The 20,855-nt window shown below is 37.4% G+C and overlaps 1 protein-coding gene across 2 annotated transcripts in view; it reads right to left on the reverse strand.

Moving 5' to 3' along the window:
* The window catches only part of MDN1 (midasin AAA ATPase 1), a 101,667-nt gene that overhangs the window by 1,876 nt on the left and 78,936 nt on the right, over window positions 1–20,855 (reverse strand). For both annotated transcript variants that reach the window (XM_075046608.1, XM_075046607.1), the window contains 24 exons: window positions 19,787–19,902; window positions 18,065–18,544; window positions 17,266–17,492; window positions 16,764–16,913; window positions 16,387–16,559; window positions 15,851–16,012; window positions 15,581–15,718; window positions 15,211–15,352; window positions 14,078–14,247; window positions 13,704–13,847; window positions 12,868–13,003; window positions 11,939–12,261; window positions 11,504–11,665; window positions 11,025–11,126; window positions 10,669–10,870; window positions 9,846–10,019; window positions 8,255–8,412; window positions 6,320–6,409; window positions 5,294–5,409; window positions 4,489–4,663; window positions 3,768–3,841; window positions 3,556–3,670; window positions 2,503–2,566; window positions 574–716 (listed from right to left, as the gene is read on the reverse strand). In XM_075046608.1, the coding sequence (XP_074902709.1) occupies window positions 574–716; window positions 2,503–2,566; window positions 3,556–3,670; window positions 3,768–3,841; window positions 4,489–4,663; window positions 5,294–5,409; window positions 6,320–6,409; window positions 8,255–8,412; window positions 9,846–10,019; window positions 10,669–10,870; window positions 11,025–11,126; window positions 11,504–11,665; window positions 11,939–12,261; window positions 12,868–13,003; window positions 13,704–13,847; window positions 14,078–14,247; window positions 15,211–15,352; window positions 15,581–15,718; window positions 15,851–16,012; window positions 16,387–16,559; window positions 16,764–16,913; window positions 17,266–17,492; window positions 18,065–18,544; window positions 19,787–19,902 (3,936 nt within the window). The remainder of the gene's footprint in view (window positions 1–573; window positions 717–2,502; window positions 2,567–3,555; window positions 3,671–3,767; window positions 3,842–4,488; window positions 4,664–5,293; window positions 5,410–6,319; window positions 6,410–8,254; window positions 8,413–9,845; window positions 10,020–10,668; window positions 10,871–11,024; window positions 11,127–11,503; window positions 11,666–11,938; window positions 12,262–12,867; window positions 13,004–13,703; window positions 13,848–14,077; window positions 14,248–15,210; window positions 15,353–15,580; window positions 15,719–15,850; window positions 16,013–16,386; window positions 16,560–16,763; window positions 16,914–17,265; window positions 17,493–18,064; window positions 18,545–19,786; window positions 19,903–20,855) is intronic.

The raw sequence follows: 20,855 nt of genomic DNA on the forward strand, positions 1-20,855 counted from the left end.
ACTTATTGCACTAGAGTATCCCTGAAAAGCTCCCAGATATTTCAGCTTCCCAACCAAGGAAATCTAAGAGTTTTCTTTTCCAGTTACCAAATGCAGTACCCAGCATTCCCAATTCAGGCACTAAATAACTCTCATATATTCCTTTCTGTCTATTGTTTAATCTCATATTGGCTCCAGCTGCCGTATGAAATGGACTCTGCTGTCAAAAATGATAAATCTGAATTAAAAGTGAGAGGGAACAAAGCATCTCTCAAACTCTGAACTTGTCTACCTGCCAGCTACTCCTCTGGTGGTGAAAATCTACAACCATTACATTTGACAACAGGAGCTCTTACTTAGCCTTTCTGTGGCATGGAAGGCAATTTTTTTTTTAAAATACAAAAGAGGATAAGAATCACAGTAGGGAGAAATCATAGAAGATCTGACAGATGTGAAAAAATGAAACTGGGCTAAATATCTTTGAACTCTGCAAAAGATAAGATAGCTGTATAACATTGCAAGAAACAAGAAAAAGATTTGTATCAGTTTCTCATTCACTGCAGTTGAATACTTCTCCCTTGTTCACTCACTTACCCGGGAATTAGGATTGTCCAACACTACGAAAATAACAAAGATATTGGCATTCTGAGCTGCTTGAACTGCTGCTGTCACTCGTTCCTTGCCTTCCAAGAAAAGGCCTCTTCCATCAGATACAATCAAAAGCAGCTGTGCTGTTTCTGAGCACAAAGAACATTTAAAATTCCAGTAAGTTAGAGTAATCCATTTAAAAGGCAAAAAAAGACTATTTTGTTGTTAGCCCTGTGGGTATAATGGAAAAACAACTACTCCTAAGGAAATAAAGTCTTTATCAAATAGAATTCTGTGACTTAACATTAAGCTGTAGTTACGAGTGGGTCAAGAAAGAAAGTTTTTCCCACTGTGTGAAACCATTGAGAATAACTGGGGGACAAAAAATCCCCAGTCCATCAATACGATAATCAAGGATGAAAGGCATGGAAAATACCTAAACAAACTTAGTCATGGCCTTTTCTTTCATGCCTGGTAAGTGCCTAGGAGTTAGACATTGGCTGAATTCTAAGAGTCCAGCCACTAGATCACTACTTCAGTAGAGAAGCAGCTGCTGCAATGAAAAAGAGTCCAGATCTGTTCCTCCAGAAGCAGGTACCTATGGGTGCATCTGTATTAGTGTGTCACCTTGGACTAAGACTGTGCTTTTGAAACATGTTTCCCTGTTGTCCCCACTTTAACAGGCTTGGTTTCCATCAGAGAGCAGTCTTAGACTGCGCAAAATGGATTATTTTTGGAGGAAACTAAACCAGAAGACAGGTTCCAGAGGCACAGTCAAGGCAGTCCAACCACTACAGGGCATTCAGCCCTTGGGACCAGGCAAGCTAGTCTGAAGTAAACCTCCTGAAACATACACAGGACAGATGCTGGGTTACTCAGCACCAATCATTCTCTGCAGACATGTTGCTTGACCCAAGTTGCCACCCCAAGTCAGAGACATATCCCTCCAAAGGGAAATTCTAAGTAAGTTATGTATCTATCATCTTTTAATTATAAGGAAATAACAGTAACAATTGGGAATGCAAGCCCCTCTCTCCTGTCTGCCGCCCCCCCCCCCCCCAGCATAGTGGCTAGGGAGGCATGCAGAATAGTTCCTCCTTTTCTGCAGACAGGCCCCAAATGTGACAGGGCTTGGTCTTTTTACAAAAAAGGATGATGTATCCTACTGCCTTTTCTCCTGCTAGCTCCCTGATTCTGGGGAGCTGATTGCTGCTGCATCCCAGCCTAGTTCAACAGGACTGGATGCTGCTCCCCCTCAGAATATTCCAACAGCCTGGCCACCCTGTGGCAAAGCAGCTGTGGATTATAAATCCGAGATTATCCATTTCTTAGAGTACTTCAACAAGAACTTTTTAAAAATATGGGTGCCATCATGACAAGCTTTTAACTAGCACAAAGCAGCCTTTTAGACTAACTGTGGGTCAGCTGTGAAATAACAAGCCTTCCAGCTTTTCTGGGAAACTCAAGCAGCTCATGACCTAAATTTGCACCACAGTGAAAGACAGGTAGGAGGCAAACACTTATCCTCCTCAGAACAGTGTGCTTCTGGATACCTCCAGAAATCAAGCTCTCCAGCAAGAGCAGAAGTGCCTAGGGAGTCAAGGTCACTAGGAAGCTGGACGATGCTCTAAAGCAGGCAGCGTCTAGGACTGAAACACAATCTGGAAACATGACCTAAGGGAAGCAGCTAAGGTGTGCCTTTTTAAAAAGCCTTAAATGAAATTTCAGTGAATTAGTGACAAATATGAGGTAGGTGTCTTTTGGGTTTTGACCTAAATTTCAACCAAGCGTTCCTTTTGAGAGAGCAAAATCCAAAGCCCTAATGCAAGTGATGTCTCAGCGCTAGGAGTCTTTCTGGCAGGATATTGTTTCAGGACTGTAGTGAGCATTCTGCTGCCATGGCAACAAGCATAATAACAAAAAAAAAAAGCTTACCTGGATTAATATTTTGAGACAACTGTTGTGCTGCAGCAAACATATTTGCTGATGATTCTAGAAACTGTAGAGGAAACAAATAAGAAGATTAAGTTTTCATAAAATAATAAACTTAATAATGGTAACATTTTTAAAGAACACATTTCTGTATTTTAAATGCCAAGATGGTTTAGTCTGACCACCTACACAGACACAGTCCTTAGCATTTTCCTGTGTTAACTCCTGCTTCAAATTTAGGAAGTGTTTTTGAACTAAAGAATGTTTAGAAAAGCCTTCAATCTGGATTTAAAATTTGTCCAATGCTAACAAAGCCATCAAAAACTGTTCAAGTGATTAATGACATAATAAAAAATATACATCCTATTTCTAGGTTGAACTTCTTTGGCTTCAACTTGCAACAGAAGTATCTAGTAATATATTCCCCATTAAAATTAAGGACATCAACTGTCAAGTCCTCCCAATTTTGGCATTTACAAGGTTACCATCGAGCTATTTGGGTCTCCCTTTTTGCATTTACTATTAATGGAAAATCTTATCCAAGTCTGGAAAGGTAAGAGTGCAAAAACCTTCCTAAAAGAAGAAAACTTTGCAGCCATCCAGGAAGTATTACTACAGAAAGTTATTTTCTTCAGGAATCAGTCAAGTCTGACAAACTTACAGCCTGACAAACATACAAAGCTCTTCCTACTGCTACTACAGTGGAATCCATGGCATGAAAACCTCCTGAACTCCCACAAACTTTGATGGGATATAGCAATAGGGTACAGACAAGAGTAGGATTGATAGCTTGTAGCCAAAATACTGTTTAAGACCCAATCCAAACAGAGAAAGATGAATGCTTAAAAGTGGTGTACATCAGAAGTACAAGTGAGAAAACACTCTTACTATTACAAAATTGTGACCATTCTCTCTCTTTGTTATCTAACCAGCTATCAGACTTTCAAATATAAACAACCAGTAAACATTACAAAGTGATCATGAAACCACGAAGCTGCTGATGTCTTGTCTGGAAAAGATTTGCAGACTTGTTGCCCTAGAGGCATTCTTGTGTACCTGGGCTATTTTTGTTTTCTTCTGCTGAAATTTGCAAAGACGCAATATCCGTGTTCCTGACTGGTCACTGAACTGTTCGTGGAATGGGTGCAGCAGCTGAACAGTCTCTCCAAAGCTTTAGAAAAAAAGAAAAAAATTACAACAGTGTGAACCTGGTACTTACATTCTGCTCTGAAGTCTTGAAGAGAAGTCAAGATTTCAAATAAACTCACCTACACACAGCAATTTGTCCCACTTCTAGAAGAGTCAGTGCATTTCCAATAACTGCCAGGGATTCATATGCAAGCTATTAAAGAAAAAAGTTACATAAAAAAATAGGATATTCCAAGTTTTACTCACAGCTCGGTATTAAATATGAAGAATGTTACTGAAATTATTTTTCATCCTCTAGTAAAATAAACGAAGAGACTTCCTATCTTTTTTTCCTGTTATTGTTATGCAAGATAGTCATTGCAATAAAGATACACTAGTTCTACTTGAGGCCTTCAGCTGATTGATTTAGAGATAACACTTTAGGCAGGCTAATGAAATAAACACCAAAATAACTATTTAGAAGGAAACACTCATTTTTAATAAAAAAAACCCTACAAGTGAGCTATGATGAACTAATATTTAATCCTCCAGTGGACTGCATAGCTAAGCAAGTTTTGGCCTTTTGTAGGCTACAAAAAATAAATTTTCCAATGATATGTACACCTCTAACAAGTTTAACATCTCCTCTTTTCAGCTAACTTTCACTGATCTTTTAGTAACAAATCTCTTAAGCATGACATGACAAAGAGTTCAAGCATACGGACCAGAAAAATAGCTGCTCTAGAATCACCAGAGTCAGGCTTTCCAACAGCCACCACCTCTGTATGAAACAAGTCAGCAGCTGACATACTCATCAACAATGGGTAGTTTCTTCCTACTTCTTCCAAGGTTTTATGTTACCTGTTTAGAGTGATTGTCTATCATACTAGAGGAATCATCAATAGCCAAGCAAATCTGGTACTGTCGTTTACTGGGCTTGGTCCTTCGCAACCAGATCTTATCTTTTCGGAACTGACTGGCAATATATGGAATCACTTTGCGCATGTTCAGTCTCTTCCCTGTTCTGTAATCTCCTCTGAAAGTTAAGAAAAAAGACACAGTGACAGGGATTATCAGCAAATATCTCATTCTGGAAATTCTGGCCTATGCATCATATGCACCAAAATAACAAAATTTTGTTAAATACAATAAAAACAAAATTAGTAGTTCTAATATTCATATTTAGGTATAGATAAAAAAAAAATCTCACATTTTTAATGCAAGATGGATATTCAGTGTTTTTAAAAGAAGTTCTTAAATCTAGGTGCCTAAAATGGAAGGCAGACCTTGAATTTAGACTCCTACAGTATGAAACAAGTCTAGATCTCTTAAAAAAAAAGTCAATGTTAAAAACAACATAAAACATTTTGACATTTAACAATCTTTGACTCAACTGCACTTCATGTGTTTAAGTTGGTTTGATCATCTGTTGCACAGAACAAAAAAATAGGAGGCAATATCCTCAGGATGGGTACCTACTACCATATCACATTTACATTTCATAAAATAACCTAGTGTTCCCATACAAAAGTAAAATGAATGCATTTGCAAACAAGAATAATTGCTGTAAAGTAAGAACAGTTTAGAGCTGCAGTTGTACAGAGGTTAAAGCCCCCTAAGACCAGGAGTTTAAAGAAACTAGAAGCCTCGGAAAGACCCAACTTACTTCAATTTGGCTGCCTGAGTGGGTTCCAGTATGAGTCGTAGCTGTTCACAAAGCTGCTGTGACAGAGGAGCTGTCAGTACTAAATACCTCTGCCACAGCTGTGCTGCTTCCTTCTCCTAAAACATCATACATCACAGAAAGAAATAGAAGTGAATTATGAAAAAACCAAAAAGTTGGGAAGCATTGCCTGAAAAAAGAAAACAAACCTCAGCATACTAAGGGGGAAGGAGTAGGTAACTATTAGCTGAAACTGTGAGGGTGTCTTGTAAGCACTCTAAAAAGCTGAAAATTTTCATTCAACTTAGGATGCTCCTTGCCGCTATGAAGCTGCAATGTGCAATGATAATTCCTTTAGAAGTACCCAAAGCTACTTTGGCATTGCTGTTGATACAGGAAAATCTTGTAATGGCCACCATCTGATAGTTGGTATTACAGCAAGGCAAAGTGTAAAGTCTGCTAGGTTCTCTATTGGCCATCAAAAATTAAAATTAATTAAAATTCAGCAAAATTGTTAAGCCTCTATTTTTCATCCAGGAATTACTTCCAAATATGGTTTACAATTCATGACTAGGACAGTCAGAGCAAGTATCATATTCTGGTTCTGCTGTTGGTTATCTCAAACTCCACCAGTGCAACTGAAGGAGACGGCTTCTGTTGATCATAATTTTGTGAAAGTGGTGTCCAGCACTTAACTGCAGGTGACAACTCAAAATAGAAGGAGCTTGGCGGGACTGAGAAAAGTGTTTCTAACTATGCAAGTTTTAGAAGTCATTATTGACAGAGTAACTTTCTGCAAATAGCACACAGCATGTTCAAAAAAAGATCTGAAACATCCAGCTTTAAGAATAATATAATTTTTTTCAGAACAAGTTGAACATGACAACAGAAATAGCACCTAAATCATGCAATTTTGAATATTTAGATTCCAGCCTGCTTGGCTTCCTCAATGCTTCAGCAGTAAACCAAGATGAAATAATGCAATAAAAGATTCTTATGACAGTTTTATACTAAAACAACGTCACAAACCTCATCTGGAGTTCCAGACTGCTGCGTCTGCCAAACTTCCAAATGCCTTTCAAGTTCCTTCCTCAGCTCTTCAGGATCTCTAACGATGTGCTAGAAGTGTAGTTATGAGATTTATGAGACAGAAAAATAAGTTCACCCATCTGGTGATTCCCAAACTATAGCAAACTATAAAAAAAAGTAAAAATACATTGTTCTTAATCTTTTAGACACAAAAATACCTGAAAAAAATAAATTAAGATTCTAAATCTCAATTTTTTTAATAGCTTCCATGTACAGGAAGGATAAATACCTCCCCACAAATACCTGCATCTATGACACAATCAACATAGAAACAAAACTAGGAACATCTATGATAGACACAGAAAATAATCATATACAGAACTTCAAGATAATTCAGTGAAATTATCTTGATAAACACCAGATTTAATAACAGTATAACAAAGATCAAACTATTGAATACTACCTATCTAGTATCTTCCAAAATATAATATGCTTCCCTGAACTATATTTTTTTTAAAAGCTTCATTCAAACCACTAAAAGAATTGAATGACATCTTCCTCTTTACCTGCCAGCAAATACTATTTGATAAGCCATTCTGTTAAAGGACACCCAAGCTTTATTACACTTCAACTTTTGTTGTGCTTTCAGTGACAACTTCTGACTTGTAAAACTATAGTTTAGCCAAACAGTAGTATATGGTCTCCATAACCTGCAGGTTTACTGGATTAAGAAAAATAAGTCTTTGAATGCAAACTCAGCAGTACCAATACTTCTCATTGCTCAAGAAGCAGCAGCAGTCCCTCTGGCCACGTACTGCAGGTTTAAGGAAGGGAGGAAGAATGTGCATGGAGGGGGCTGCTTCTCTCTTTGTTTTGCTGAAAGGTGAGAACTTGCACTTTTTCCCCTGCAACGTTTCTCCCTTTCTCTTTAACTGGTGCTGCAAGAGCTCCCCCTCCTGTTTCAGGTTTTGCATGTCAATTGAGAAAAAAACCCAACCCATAACAAAACCCAACCACAGGAAAAAAAGCACCAAACTATTCTACAACAGGAGAACACTCTTGCATTCAGCAGCCTCTTTCCAAAGAGCTGCCACATTTGGCATTAAGATGGAAATATCAGGTATAGCTGGCACACAATCCTTTCTGTGTTGTTCACAAAACCAGTAAAAATATCGCTCTCCATGTATATACTCAGGACACAGCATTATAAGCATGAAAGGTCAATACTTCTGAAAAAACAGACACTGAAAATATTCTTTCTTTATCACCTGGTTGTCCACCATCAACTGCTTCTATGCCATAGCTCTTTATGATAAAATGTGCTTTTTCACAGCTAACAGTTTGCACTAGGAAACTATGAATGTTACATGAAGCTCTAGGTTTTTCTAGGCTATGATATTTTTTGAATTGAGACATTCTTAAAAGGCTCAGAAGGGGTCTATAATATTTGCAGTCAGGTTCTTTTGAGGAAGTAATAGATTGTGATAAATTAACTGAGGTGAATTCTTTGTCTACAATGGTGTTTTAAGGTGACAGATGCCTAGCTCTCTCATCGCTCTGAACCCTTTATCTTCAGGCCACACACCCTTGCCCACTGCATTCCACTCTACCCAAGCATTTGATCAGCAGATTCGTCTAAGCAAAACGGTTATTGACAGATAGAAAAACAAAATTTTATTTTACAAAGAGTGAGCATGAGACCCTCCCACATAAGGACAGGGAGTACTTGTCATATTAAAGTAATCATTCAGCTGCATATACAACAGTTGGTTGTCTGTTACTTTTCATTCTGCTACTAAAGAACAGCAAGCTACTGAGTTGTCTGAATGAAAGTAATTCTAAACTTTTGAATTCACAGAGTTTCATTAACACAGGTCAAATAAAACAGACCATTTCTACTACTCTAGTCATAAGAAGATATGCTGGGTATCATACCTGGGGAGTGCCCATCATGAACTGATGGGCTGTATGTATGGTCGAGTCCTTGCTTCTCTCTGGCTTCTCTTCAGTCACTGTTGGTAGCTTTTCTTTTGTAGAATCATTGACATCCTCTGAGTCAAAAGTCTGGATCTCTGGCTCCACCTCACCTGGTCCTACAATCACAAAACTAATTAATTACTTTGTGGGTCACACATAATACAAGAACCAATACTATATCTTGACTCTTTACAAAGTGTCTCACATGCTTTGTAGTGCAACCCAGACATTGCTTTTTTTAGAGAAGTGCACAAATCTTAAGACTATCAGTTCTAGGAGTAGGATGAATACAAGACCTTGCAACTCACTGGAATAGATAACTATGCATTTCCATATGCAAACTGTTTTTTCTCTCTCATAACCTTCTTGCTAAATGAACAAAATATTACCCAACAGATCTTTAACATCTGAAAATTCCATTGGTGAAGTACATTTTTTGAGCTTCATAGCCTCTCTGACAGAGTGACAGGAGGTACAAAGCAATTTGAGAACATTCAGAAAACCATCATTAGGAACGGACTAAAGATTTTCTTTTATTATTGTTTCTACTATACTACATTGTTTAACAACTCATTTTTTAAGAATTACTCTAAGAAAAAAACCCAACTATAACATTGCAGAAGTTGTTTCAAAGATCCTAGTTTTTCACAAGATACTGTTACAGAATCATGTGGAAAAACAAATAGACTGATTACATGCATGTCTGTACCATAAAGCTAATGAGTCTAGCAAGAGGTTTAAGAGAAGAAATTAAAACTGAAGGGAGTGAGAGGCAAGAAGGTGAATTCAGGCTGGTAAAACTCATCTCCGCTCTCTAGACAGCTGTCTTGTTGCCTGGTTAGAAAACCATTCAAAATTCCAAGCTACGGTGTCATTTACTTAGATTCATCAAAATGAAATACTTCTGTTTCAACTAGCAAGAGATACTTATATCCAGCTTATTTATTTTGCTTGTGTGGGCTGTGTGGCTGACAAGTCAGACCTCTGATCTTCTCATTTACCAACTGTTTGCATCTGATAGCCATTTTCTGTTGGGCAGCTCAGTTTTGTTTTGTTTCATTCCCACTTAAAAGAAGAAAGCAGTGAGACAGTGACACTTCAGAGCTACCTCACCGGATGTTTTTCAGACCAGCTCCTCAACTTCTTGGTGTTTTGTCAGAAGCTACACAAAAAAAGTTGAGTTATGTAGTGCTGATACTGGTGACACTGGAATGCATGGTTACATGCCAATTAATTAAGTGAATTGGCATTGCGCCTAAAAGCAGGACAGTGTTTGCTTTTTACTTCTTCAAAGAAGTGGAAACAATGAAGTTTCTTTCATTGACTTGAAAGAAAACAGCAAATCCCTCTGTCACCCAACCAATTTAGTAAAGGCTAATGCTGGTTACTAGGCAGAAGTAACAATACTGCTGCAGAAAAGTCAATTAAAAGCAGATGTTTTAGTCTTATAAAACATATACACATCCATTACATGCAAATATAAACACCTACATATACATTTAAAGATGCACATCAGCATACATTTATAATGTTTTTTAAGTTAATGTACCAGGAGTTTTAGTGGCAGTAGACTTCTTTCTTTCTGGCTTCAGCTCCTCTGTGTCTACTGCTCTGAGATCCTCATTGCTCTGCATTTCTGTTTCCATAGCTGCATCTTCAGAATCTCCCTCTTCCTTTTCTTCAAGAGGCATAATAGGTTTCTCTTGCTCCTTGCTAGCTACATCTGTATAAAGACAACAATATGTATTAAGGGGAAGGAGGAAGCAAAGGTAGTGATGTCGTAAAAAAAGGTCACACTCTGAGGCCACTGCATGTCAGTTTTAGTGAACTTCAGAAAAGATCTGAGCTATTGTCTCATAACCTCAGTTTTATCTTTCACTGTGCCGTGCCATGTTGTTTAATGAACTATTGCACTGAAAACCTGATGAATAAAATAGACTAGTTACTTTAATAGAAAGCAACTTATTTAATTAAATGTAGATTAGAGGATTATTTTTAAAGAGAGAGAAATTTGTTTGATACAGAATAAAGAACCTGTTGTGTTATCCTAAATGTTTTGCATGTGTGGTAGCAGTTTGGGCTTCAAAATAATTCAAGTAAGATTTGAAGGGAACAGATTTTAAATATGTTTATTAAACTAAAATCCATTTTTATGAGTCAATTTGGTGTTTTCAAAAGTGTTATCATTAGTTTGAACCTAACTGCCAAAAGAGTAGCATTTATTGTAGTGAAATGGTGCTACATCTTAAACCAAAGCAAGGACTGTTAAACGTAACTTTAAAAAACATACTGGGAAAAGCTAGAGTAAATAGGAGCACTTCAGGATTTGATTCTGCAATGACAACTCTTTACGCTCAGAAATACCATCGTACCGTATGTCTGTGCATCATAGCTTTCAGAGCCTTGTTTAATATGTTCAAATGCATCAGCCTCTTCCACATTTTGTTTAGGCTGAGTTATATTCTGCTTTGCTTCACTGCTGGATTCTATGGTTCTCAGTCGCTTGTGGATATGTTCATTGTGATCTCCCATTGAGCGCTCATTGTCTGCCTGACCAGGTTTCCTCTTGAAACTCTGAAAAAGAACAAATTAACACCATAAACTTCAAGTCAGGTGCAACCAAACACTGATTAGAACAAAAGTTCTAACAAGGAGAAACTGCCTATTTGCTGCTTAATATTAAGACATTCAAATAAAAAAATAAAAAAATTGAAAAGAAGAGATGAACCTGGGTATTTTTTCTGCTTTGCTTCTGAGAAGCCATACGGGCCATGCGCATGGATTCATGGCCTTCGGATTGATTTGCACTCGAAGCTCCACTTCCGTATTCCTGAGAGACCAAAAAAATTGCAATAGTAACTGAAAAGGGATTTAGCAACTCTTGCAGACAAATTTGAGAAGTTAAACTGCAATGCTGTGCTCCTTCTATTGTGAATGACAAACGGCTCACAACTGTCAGTATTATTCTTGTGGAAAGCAGACAAGACAGATCTGCAGCTCAACAATTAGGCTAAACTCACCACCAGTTTTCACTACTATGAAAGTATGTATATGGTCTCCTATTTTTTCAGTGAATTTGTAACTGGTGTTCTAAAAATTGAATCTTAGACACAATTCTTAAAAACATGGCAGCTATTGCTTGATTGTAACTTGAAAACATGTTAAGAAGTTCAGCATTTTTAACTAGGACACTTCCATGTAATTTACCTCTTTAGACTGGTCTCTTTCGGAAGCTTCTCCAGCCAGCTCAACAGCACTGTCACTCTGCACATTTTCTTGTCCAGTCTGCCCTTGTGTTTCATGCTCCATTCTTTCCTCAGGCTCAGGGAGCTGTTCATCCATCTCTGAATTATCTTTACCCTCTTCTTCCTGAAAGAACATCAATTTATTTTCATGTTCTAAAAAACACTGGAAAACAGAAGGCCAATAAGGTAACTGGAATACAGATAACAGAAATACACCAGTTTAATAGCAAGCACATCTCTGTTATCTCAATGAAGATTCTCACTAACCTTACACCTACTCAATGTCAAATTTGTTTCAGAGCATCATAGAACACATCCATTTAAGTCTTGTATAAGGTAATTCAGAAAAAAGAAAAAAAAAAAAAAAAAAAGGCTTCTTTTATGTATTACTCTCTACCTGAGGTTGAAGGCCTTGGTCAGCAGCAGGGATTCCCTTATCTTCAGCAGATTCATTTTTTTCCTCATCAGGTAGTGGTGACTCTTCCTCCTCTTCTGCTGCTGCATCCTCAGTGTCCCCTGCATTTTCTTCTTGATCATCAGCATCTTTGTCCCCTTCATCTTCCTTCTCCTCTTTATCTTCAGAAATGCCTTCTTCAGCTGGTTTTGCATCCTGATCATCTCTTTCTGTCTCACCAGTATTCTCGTCATTCTGTTCTTCCATCTTCTCTGCCTCACTTAAATCAACAGGTTTCTCATCTACTTCAAAAGCATTCTCTTCTTCTGGATTAAAAAAATCAGAAAAGTATACAAAGCTTTCAGTGAAGTACAGAGACAGTAAATATTACAGATACTTGGAATAAAACTGCCCATGCTGTCAAAAAAACCTTAAAGAAAATACTGAGAATTCTATACATGGAATCTATGATTTTCTATAGCAGGTAATTTCTTTAAGTCACAACTGGTTTGTAACAATACAGCAGGATGGATTCGTATTAACTTCCTTTAACCTAATATTCTTGAGGGTCAGTTGACTTTGAGTACAAATGCTTCTAGGTATCATGGAAAAAATTGAAACCACAAAAGCAACTGGACAATGAAATAAGGAGCTTCTAGCATAAATTAGGGTGTATCGCTTGGATAGCATGAGAAAGCCTGCTCCACAGTGTGCGTGAAAGGGAGATAAAGGACAATGCTGTAATGTTGAGTTCTTATCCAGCCTGCATTTGGTATCTTGACACACAGAAATGAATTTGCATATTCTTGTTATACAGAATCCTACCACCATCTCTCTTCTTTCTATAGAGAAAAAGAGCCTATTACTGACTGTTCCTCCCTATTTCCATTTGGCTTTCATCTGGGAATCTGTAGAGAGATTTTCAGCTGTACCTTCATCCTCTTCCTCCTCATCACTCTTCTCATCATTCTCCAGGTTCAAATTATCAGGAAGGTCCAAAGGTTCAACTTCAGGCTGCTTTTCTTGCTGGCCATGATAAGGATCTACTTCATTCTCATCATACTCACGCTGTCAGCAAAAGAATGGGGAGAAAAAAATAACAGGTATGTAAAAAGTAGGAAGAAAGGCAAAGATGAGAAATAAGATACGATTGCATTCTCTAGGACACAGAAATACTGGATACGTATTACATTCTGATCAGTTAAAAATGACTTTCCAGTGGTACACATCCTCATGTATAAATAGCAGAAAAAGATTAATTTTGGCAAATGCATTTACATAAATTGTTACTTCTTCAAAACAGTGTGTTCAGAATCTGATTTTCCTAGCTGAAAGATTCTGAACAGAATCTGCACTCTTGCAGATGGTAAATGCACTCTTGCTCACTGTGCAGAATCTTCAAGCACACTGTATGCAGATTTTGGGGATGAGTCCCACTGACTGAAGATGTTTCTGTTGCTAAAGACAACAGAACAAGAACTTTTAAGCTTTGTCCATTAAAATATCAATTCAGTGTAAAGCCTGTTTTGGCAGCCATTACAAGTTCAGGTTAGTGCCAACAAAAACTCTTTCTTGATCATGGATCAGAAAATATACATATAATATAATGGATACAGTATGGTTTACTTTTAGCTCTGAAATGAACTAACTTTCATCAATGCACTTCACTATTGAAGAAAGAGCATTTCAAATTCTCAGAAACACATAATGTGAGCACCACAATATGGTTTAACATCAAGATACTCCATGTAGTCCAAACCATTTTTACCTCATCAATTTGTTCATGGATTTTCTCTTTGTTTCCACTGTCGTCATCTTGTTGTTCTTTTTCCTCATCCTTAGGAGGCTGTTTTTTATTATCCTTGTTTCCTGTGCCCAAATTGTCATCTTTTGCAACAAGCTCTGAATCCTCCTATTAACCAACAAATTCAAAAGAACCTCAATTATGCTACCTGCTTCTCAGAGACTGGGTGACAAGACATGATCTCCTACAGAAAAAACAACACTAAATAACTTGTGATATACTCAAATTATCCCTTTCCAAGACCAAGAGCTATGCAAAGGAGTTCACGGTCTAGGTCACATCAAGTTAACAGAGTTTAATTCCTTTGATATTCTTCTTCCCACCCCTCTTCTCTTTACCTCATCCATTCCTGGTCCAGTTTCTTCTGTTTTACTACTGGCATCTTCATCATCATCGTCATCTTCATCCCCCCAGAGCCTCTCATCCAGTTTATCATCAGCTTCAGCATTATCAAGATTTCCCATCTGCTTATCCAGCTCCTCCTCTTCATCTGAATTTTCATCATTTTCTGTGTACAGTTCAGAATGTATTTCAGTACAGAAGAGATAAAGCTAACTTTTTTGTTAAGTTCAGAAACAAACAAGCAAGAAGTCATACTTGCATCTTAATTTCATCACCCTATGCAGTTAACTGAGAGGTGTGGAAGAAGACACACATGCACTAACACCCAGAAAAGCAGGGTCCTAATTATGTGGTTCAGTGTTCTCTTGGACACATGGACACACACAGCATTCTCTCCCTCAGACTAACAAATCCCAGGTGCAAAACTTGGATGATTTAAACTCTATTCCTTACCCTCTCCCTCCTCCATTTTCAAAATGTTTTGGCATTACTGGGAAGGGAAAGGTCCATTCCACTTTATCTGTTTATTATCTTGGGAATTTCCCTTCTTGTGCAGATGAACTTACTCTTGGCACTTCGTCAGAGATTTGAAAGTAGATTAACACTATGGTAATTTGTAAGCCACATTAGTTTCAGATGTTCAAGCTGTTACCCTTTAAAGTGAAGAACTGCTACCTTTTGGTGAGTAGCAACTTGAATGAATCTACCAAATGTTGCTATTTTTTCCATTTTAAAAAGGTAAAGTTAAATTCTTTTCATTGCTTATAAGTTATCAATAGCTTCGTTAATCATGTTTTGACATTAACTACAGCCATATTCTCAAGTGTTCTGTTGATCTTCAACAGCTTCAGAAAGTCAGTAACTAGTTTTAAAATGCGTCTATAGGTCAGCTCACAACAGGAAGAATCATCTCCCTTCATTCCAAAACCACCACAGTGACAGGAGACGGTATTTTCTTTGTACACTTCTTTGCGTTCATATTAATACTTCTTAGTATTAATATACAGATGGCACTACTCTGTTGATAACACTAACTTTTCAGTATATGCTTCATTATATGAACATATCAACCATTACTGGACTGATCTATAATATTTCTTTTAAGTTTGCCATAGTGGAAGGACCAAACCTTTTTTCTCCTGTTCTCCATCATGCATTTTTCCTTCAAAGTCTTCTGACATTTCAATTGCATTGTCTTCTCCTTCAATGTCTGGTTTAGAATCTTGATCCTCTTTCTCCTTCTCTTCACCCTTTTGAAAACTGTCTTCTATCTGAATTATTGGTAAAGCCAAAAATTACAATGGATCTTGCCTATATATTAAAGCTTACTTAAACTACCACAACAATATTTATAAGCTTATAGGCAAAGATAAAAGCCAACCTAAACAGGAGACTGAAGGCAACTTCATGTTTCTTTTACCTGAAACATCTACAACATGGATTTCAAGGGTTCTTTTCAGTTTTAGTTGAATTAAACAAGAACAACCCCAAACACTTGCCTGATCTTCACTCTCTATTTTGTCGCTCACATCCTTCTTGCCTTCCCCATCTCCAATACCACCATCCTCATAATCATGAAACTGTGTTGCTCCCTCTCCAGCTTCATCTTCAAGTAATTCTTTTGGCAGACAAAACCCCTAAAAAGGCAAACAGAAACTCAAAACTGTCTGTAGTAGTAAGTACATCTTTCAGCTTAGTTTCTACTTAAGACTTTTGTATACATTAAATATATTCTTACCATAAATCCACTGTTACCTCTAATAACTTACCTTTTGGGCAAGCTCTGTAAAAATGCTCGTTAGAACAGAAAGCAATTTTCCAGTACTCCTGTGAGATGCCAGTGAAACAGTGAGGTAGAACAGGATAAGGTCTGAATACTTGCAGAGCATGGGCTTTAGACGCACCAGCAAATAGCAGAACTGGTTGAAGAACTGCAGGTAAAACCAAAGAACAGCTGTCAAATATGATTATGTACATACTGAGATGCACCTCAGAGAGGGCGATGATAGGGACTGAAAACAGATGCTCAAACCAGAAATATCAGTAGGCAAATTTAAATACAATTTCTAAAGTTTCCAGAGCTTTTTCTAGATTTTCACAAAAAACTAAAACTTTTCCTTCTTACTAAAGCAACACCTGGCTTTTGCACTACAGAAGAGTACCTCTATTTGGCCATAATTTCTCACATGCTTCTAGTTCTAAGGTATTAGACAATAACAAGCAACACACGTTTAACTACAAAAGTTCACAGTTCTAAGTCTTTTAAGACCCCTAAGCCAAAAACTCCTGAGAAGAACAATTTTACCTTATGTTTATTTGACGTGTAATCTTCCCCATAAGATTTCAGGTTCTCCAGGAGTTCTGAAACTGCTAAAATTGCTTTCTGCACATGCAAAGAATCCAAATCAGCAGAAAGTTCTTCATCCAAAAGCTTAGTTATATGTCCTGCTTTAATCAGGTCAGATGAGGCTGCATCCTCTTTGAAATACATAAAAAAATAAGAGAATCAAGTCAGACACTCTAAAAATGTTATAGCAAGCAATCCAGAAATACCCATCCTATCTGTTTAAACGGCAATCTCCTTGTGTATTGGTACCTCTGCTAGACACACAGCTTAAGGAATTCTTAGGTTTGCATAGTTTAAACTCTCCTCCTCCCCCTTAAGTAAATTAACAAACTTACCACTTTCCTCTAGAGATTTTTCTTCCTCTTTTCCATCTTCCTGTTTTCTCTCAACCAAACACTGGATGGCATACAGAACAACACGGATAACAGTTTCCACTTTTGCTGAGAAGTGCTCCACAAACTCTTCATCTGACTGTTGATTTCCTTCTGAACACAACACAGGCAATTTTACATAGAAAAACATTAAATTACAGGTTACTATGTTTCCCCTATGCAAGGAGGATGATAAACATTATACAATTTTTACCACATAGTTCTTCTAAAATCTCCTTGCTAATTCTGATCGACAACTATGGTGTAAGATCTGTCATCAACAGTGACCAAAGGGGAAAAAACATTACTGCAGAACTTGAGTCTGGACTAAATTTTGCAAGTTCAAATTTCATCGAGTGTTTCTGGATATCCAAATGAACATGGAGCCATCTTCTGCAATAATTAACCTAATGAATTCTTATATCTTTATCTTTAAATTACAAAACAAGCAGAGAACTGTCCTTACCACTGCAATTTGACATGGCATCAAGAAGCTGTGTTCTCCAGGCTATGAAGTCTGCAGACGTATTATTAACTTCTTCCTGTATATACTTCAGGCTCTTGATTAGGGCCATCTGATTTACAGCTTGCCTGCCTTCCCCATTTGGAAGAAATAGGGACTCTATGTCTTGTAACTGAGCTGAGACTTCCAGCAAACAACTCATAGCTGACGTGCAAACTTCAAAATCTCTCCTGCAACAAGAAATACCATAATACTGAAAGAAGAACGAACACTGCAATTTAATCTTAAACCTTTTCTTGAGGCAGGGATGAGAGCAAGGCAGCTGATCTTCATCTTGAACTTCTAAATAATGTTTGACAACAAGCAGATGTGCCGCTTATACTCGCACTGTGTGAGGCAGACAGAAAATGAGAAGCATATATACTATTATTGTTGTTGTTATTATTAACTAGGCTACAAAGCTCTTTTAAAATAAAAATTTCTTCACTAAATTTACATATGAAATTCACCTCATTAACTAAGGACCTATGGGGATGGAATCCCAGGAGACCAAAGACAAACTAAGAAGCTGAGACAAACCACTTTTTTTCTGACTTGTCAGGGGCATGGGAGAAGACACATACAATTTGTTTAAAAAGCCAGGCACTGCATTTTGCAAGAAAAATGAACACAAAGAAGCTTCAAGAGCACCTGAACACACTTTTCAAGATATGCATAGGCAAACATTTTCAAGATGACTTCACACATCTTACATAAACATACAACGTACAGAGATTCAATTTTATGTGCCTGCAGAACTCACCAGGAATAAACCAAGGTCTCACATGACTGCTGTCTTATGTTGTCCACTTCTGCTTTCATTGCCTTCACATTTGCTAGCATCGCAGTCAATTGTGTAGCTACCTGCAGCCATAACTGATCCTTATTTCGCATCCTGCATCCAGGAGGCAGTTGCTCAATTGTTATTGGAGTCAGGTATTTTAGCTCCAAGGGAATTAGGTCAGGTATTCCCGTAAAAACATTTCCCATTTCAGGTCCTGAACTCTGAAAAATGTTTGTTTTGACATCTGTCCTTTCATTGTCACTGCTCTTTGTTAACTCTTCTTTTGGGCAGCATTGTATAAACCAAGACAGCTCCTCGAGAACCATCACGCACTGCATGGAAAGTTGCTGCAGTTTGTCAGTCCAGCATTGAAGACTGTCTTGAGGAGGAAATGCTACATTATATTCTCTGTCAGCAGTCAACCTAGAATCCATCTCTTGTATACAACTCAGTAGGTTCCTGATTAAGAAGAAAGAAGGAAAAGTTACAATCACCGAGTTTTACATTATACTCCCCTTTGAAAAGCTCAACCTTTAGACTAAGTTCATAAAAGCTCTAGATAATAGGAACTCAGTGGAAGTCAAGCTTCTTCTGGAAAAAGTAAAATCAGGGTATTTAAAAAAAAAGTTTTTCTTAATTACTGAATTTTTCTCTCCATTGCATATGTTTGAGTTGTCCTGAAAACAGGGCTTTGTGAGATTTCTCAGAATCTACACAGTGTTTTCAAACAATCCTTAAACTCCTGGCCTGATACTCAAATGTTATTAATTTTCCTCCATTATAAAAGCAAATTACATTCTCACACACCTTCATTCCCTGAAGTGCTGCGTAATAGTCAGCTCATAACAAATGATTAATATGATTTGCAATGAAAGTCACAGCAATGCAGGTAAGTGTCTTAGAAGTTTTACTATTCCTGCAACTGTAAAGTTGGGGGGGGTTGCGTTTTGAGCTTTTGTTTGGTTTGCTGGGGTTTTTTTTTGTTTTTCCAAGTTTCCAAGTTTTCCTATAAATTTTGCACCACTAATCTCCAGTCTAGATTTGCTTCCCTGTACAAAGGAAATACCTCCTGACCCAACTTCAAAAAGTTTTATGGATGAATACTGATGGGCACAAATATGCAGAACAGTGGAGTTTGCAGTGAAACTGGCAAGTCAAGCAATGGAATGAAAAATCACATCACTGAGAAAGATTTCCTACAGACTTTTGCTTTTATAGCTTTGACACAAGATCTAGTATCTCCCACCTTTCTAGAATTTTTTCTTCGTAAGCTGTTGAGGTTTCTTCATATTGGCTCAAAGTGCCATCCAGATAATTTATTTGCTCCAAATCAAACCAACAACTTGAACACAGCCACAATTAACTTAGGTCAATACCAAATGAGAGAGATTTAACAATCTACAGGTTTAACTTTGTAAGTAACTACAGTAATTATTTCATGGTCTTTGAGTATGCCTAACTTGTTTTTCCCAAATTACTTTGATTCCAAAATACAGGCTGCAATGACAGGATAAACAACACCACACCCCCCCCCCTTTTTTTTTTATCTTTTATACCTAGGCTTAATTGAGGGGAGGAGAGAAATGGGGAAGTAGGGGGAAGAATTTTATTATCTTCTACTTTAATTTCCATTTTTTTTGAAGGGAATTGCTTACTGTCAAACTCCTTGCCAACATTTAAATGTTGGAAAATGCTCAATACCTTAGTAAGATCCACTGTTCTGTCAATGCAGTAAGACATCGTCTCTGTCTGACAAGCGTCTGCATGAGGTGTGCAGTGAATCCTTTGCATCGTTCAATGCTACCTAGTCCAATATCCTAAAGAAAACAGATACAGAAAAAGTGGGAGCGAACAGTTAGATGAATAAGCAGACAACAACCATCTCTGTGCCTCCATTTCATTTCACTGGGCAGGCTGACAGGTTATAGTCTAACTGAACAAGTCTTAAAATGCAGACAAAAATTATAGTTATTACAGTTTCTCCCTCTTCATTTTTCTGCATCTTCCATATATCCTGCATACAAATTTGATTTTCAAGTAGCTTCTACAACAACAGTCACATTAAATTGCACTTCCCTACAGCAATTCTTATCAGGAATTTAGTTCCAATAGTAAAGCTACCTTACATAAATGATGATTAAAATCTAAAGAGATACCAGCTAAACTTTTACATTCATCACCACTGCTAAAACCACTTCCACAATTCATTTTACCACATTTACGGACAATTACTTTCACTTCTTTCATTAGAAAGGATCCAATTTTAAAGCTTGAAGTAAATGTTTACAACAGAGCAAAACTGATCTCAGCTATGTTCCATTATTTATGCCAATGTCAGCTGTGGACATTTGACATGATCATGTTGTAAAACAAGAAGTGAAGCATAGCTAGAAGAGCAGTATCTGGAAGAGATCCCTTTTTCCTGGAACACTGCAAAAGCAGTACTGATTTGGTAGAACTCATTTGTTCCTTCTACTGATTTGGACCAATTTTTAAGCAAAGAAATACATCGGCGCTTTTTATGTTAGACACAGGCTCCAGTTATGTCAAATTATAAACCTCAACTGTTTTTTTCATGAGCAACAACTAATCCTGGTTTTGTTTTCCTAACAAGCTTTGATTCAGCATTTTGGGAGTTCATGCACAAGAAATAGCAATTTGGGATCTGCTGGGATGAAAGATACTGTGTATTTAACCGATTACTAACTTAGTTCACTAAACTGATATTGTTCAGTCATAAAACAACAGGTTTTAAAATGCTGCATTTAAT

The sequence above is a fragment of the Buteo buteo genome, chromosome 15 (genome assembly GCF_964188355.1).
Source record: "Buteo buteo chromosome 15, bButBut1.hap1.1, whole genome shotgun sequence".
Lineage (NCBI taxonomy): Eukaryota > Metazoa > Chordata > Aves > Accipitriformes > Accipitridae > Buteo > Buteo buteo.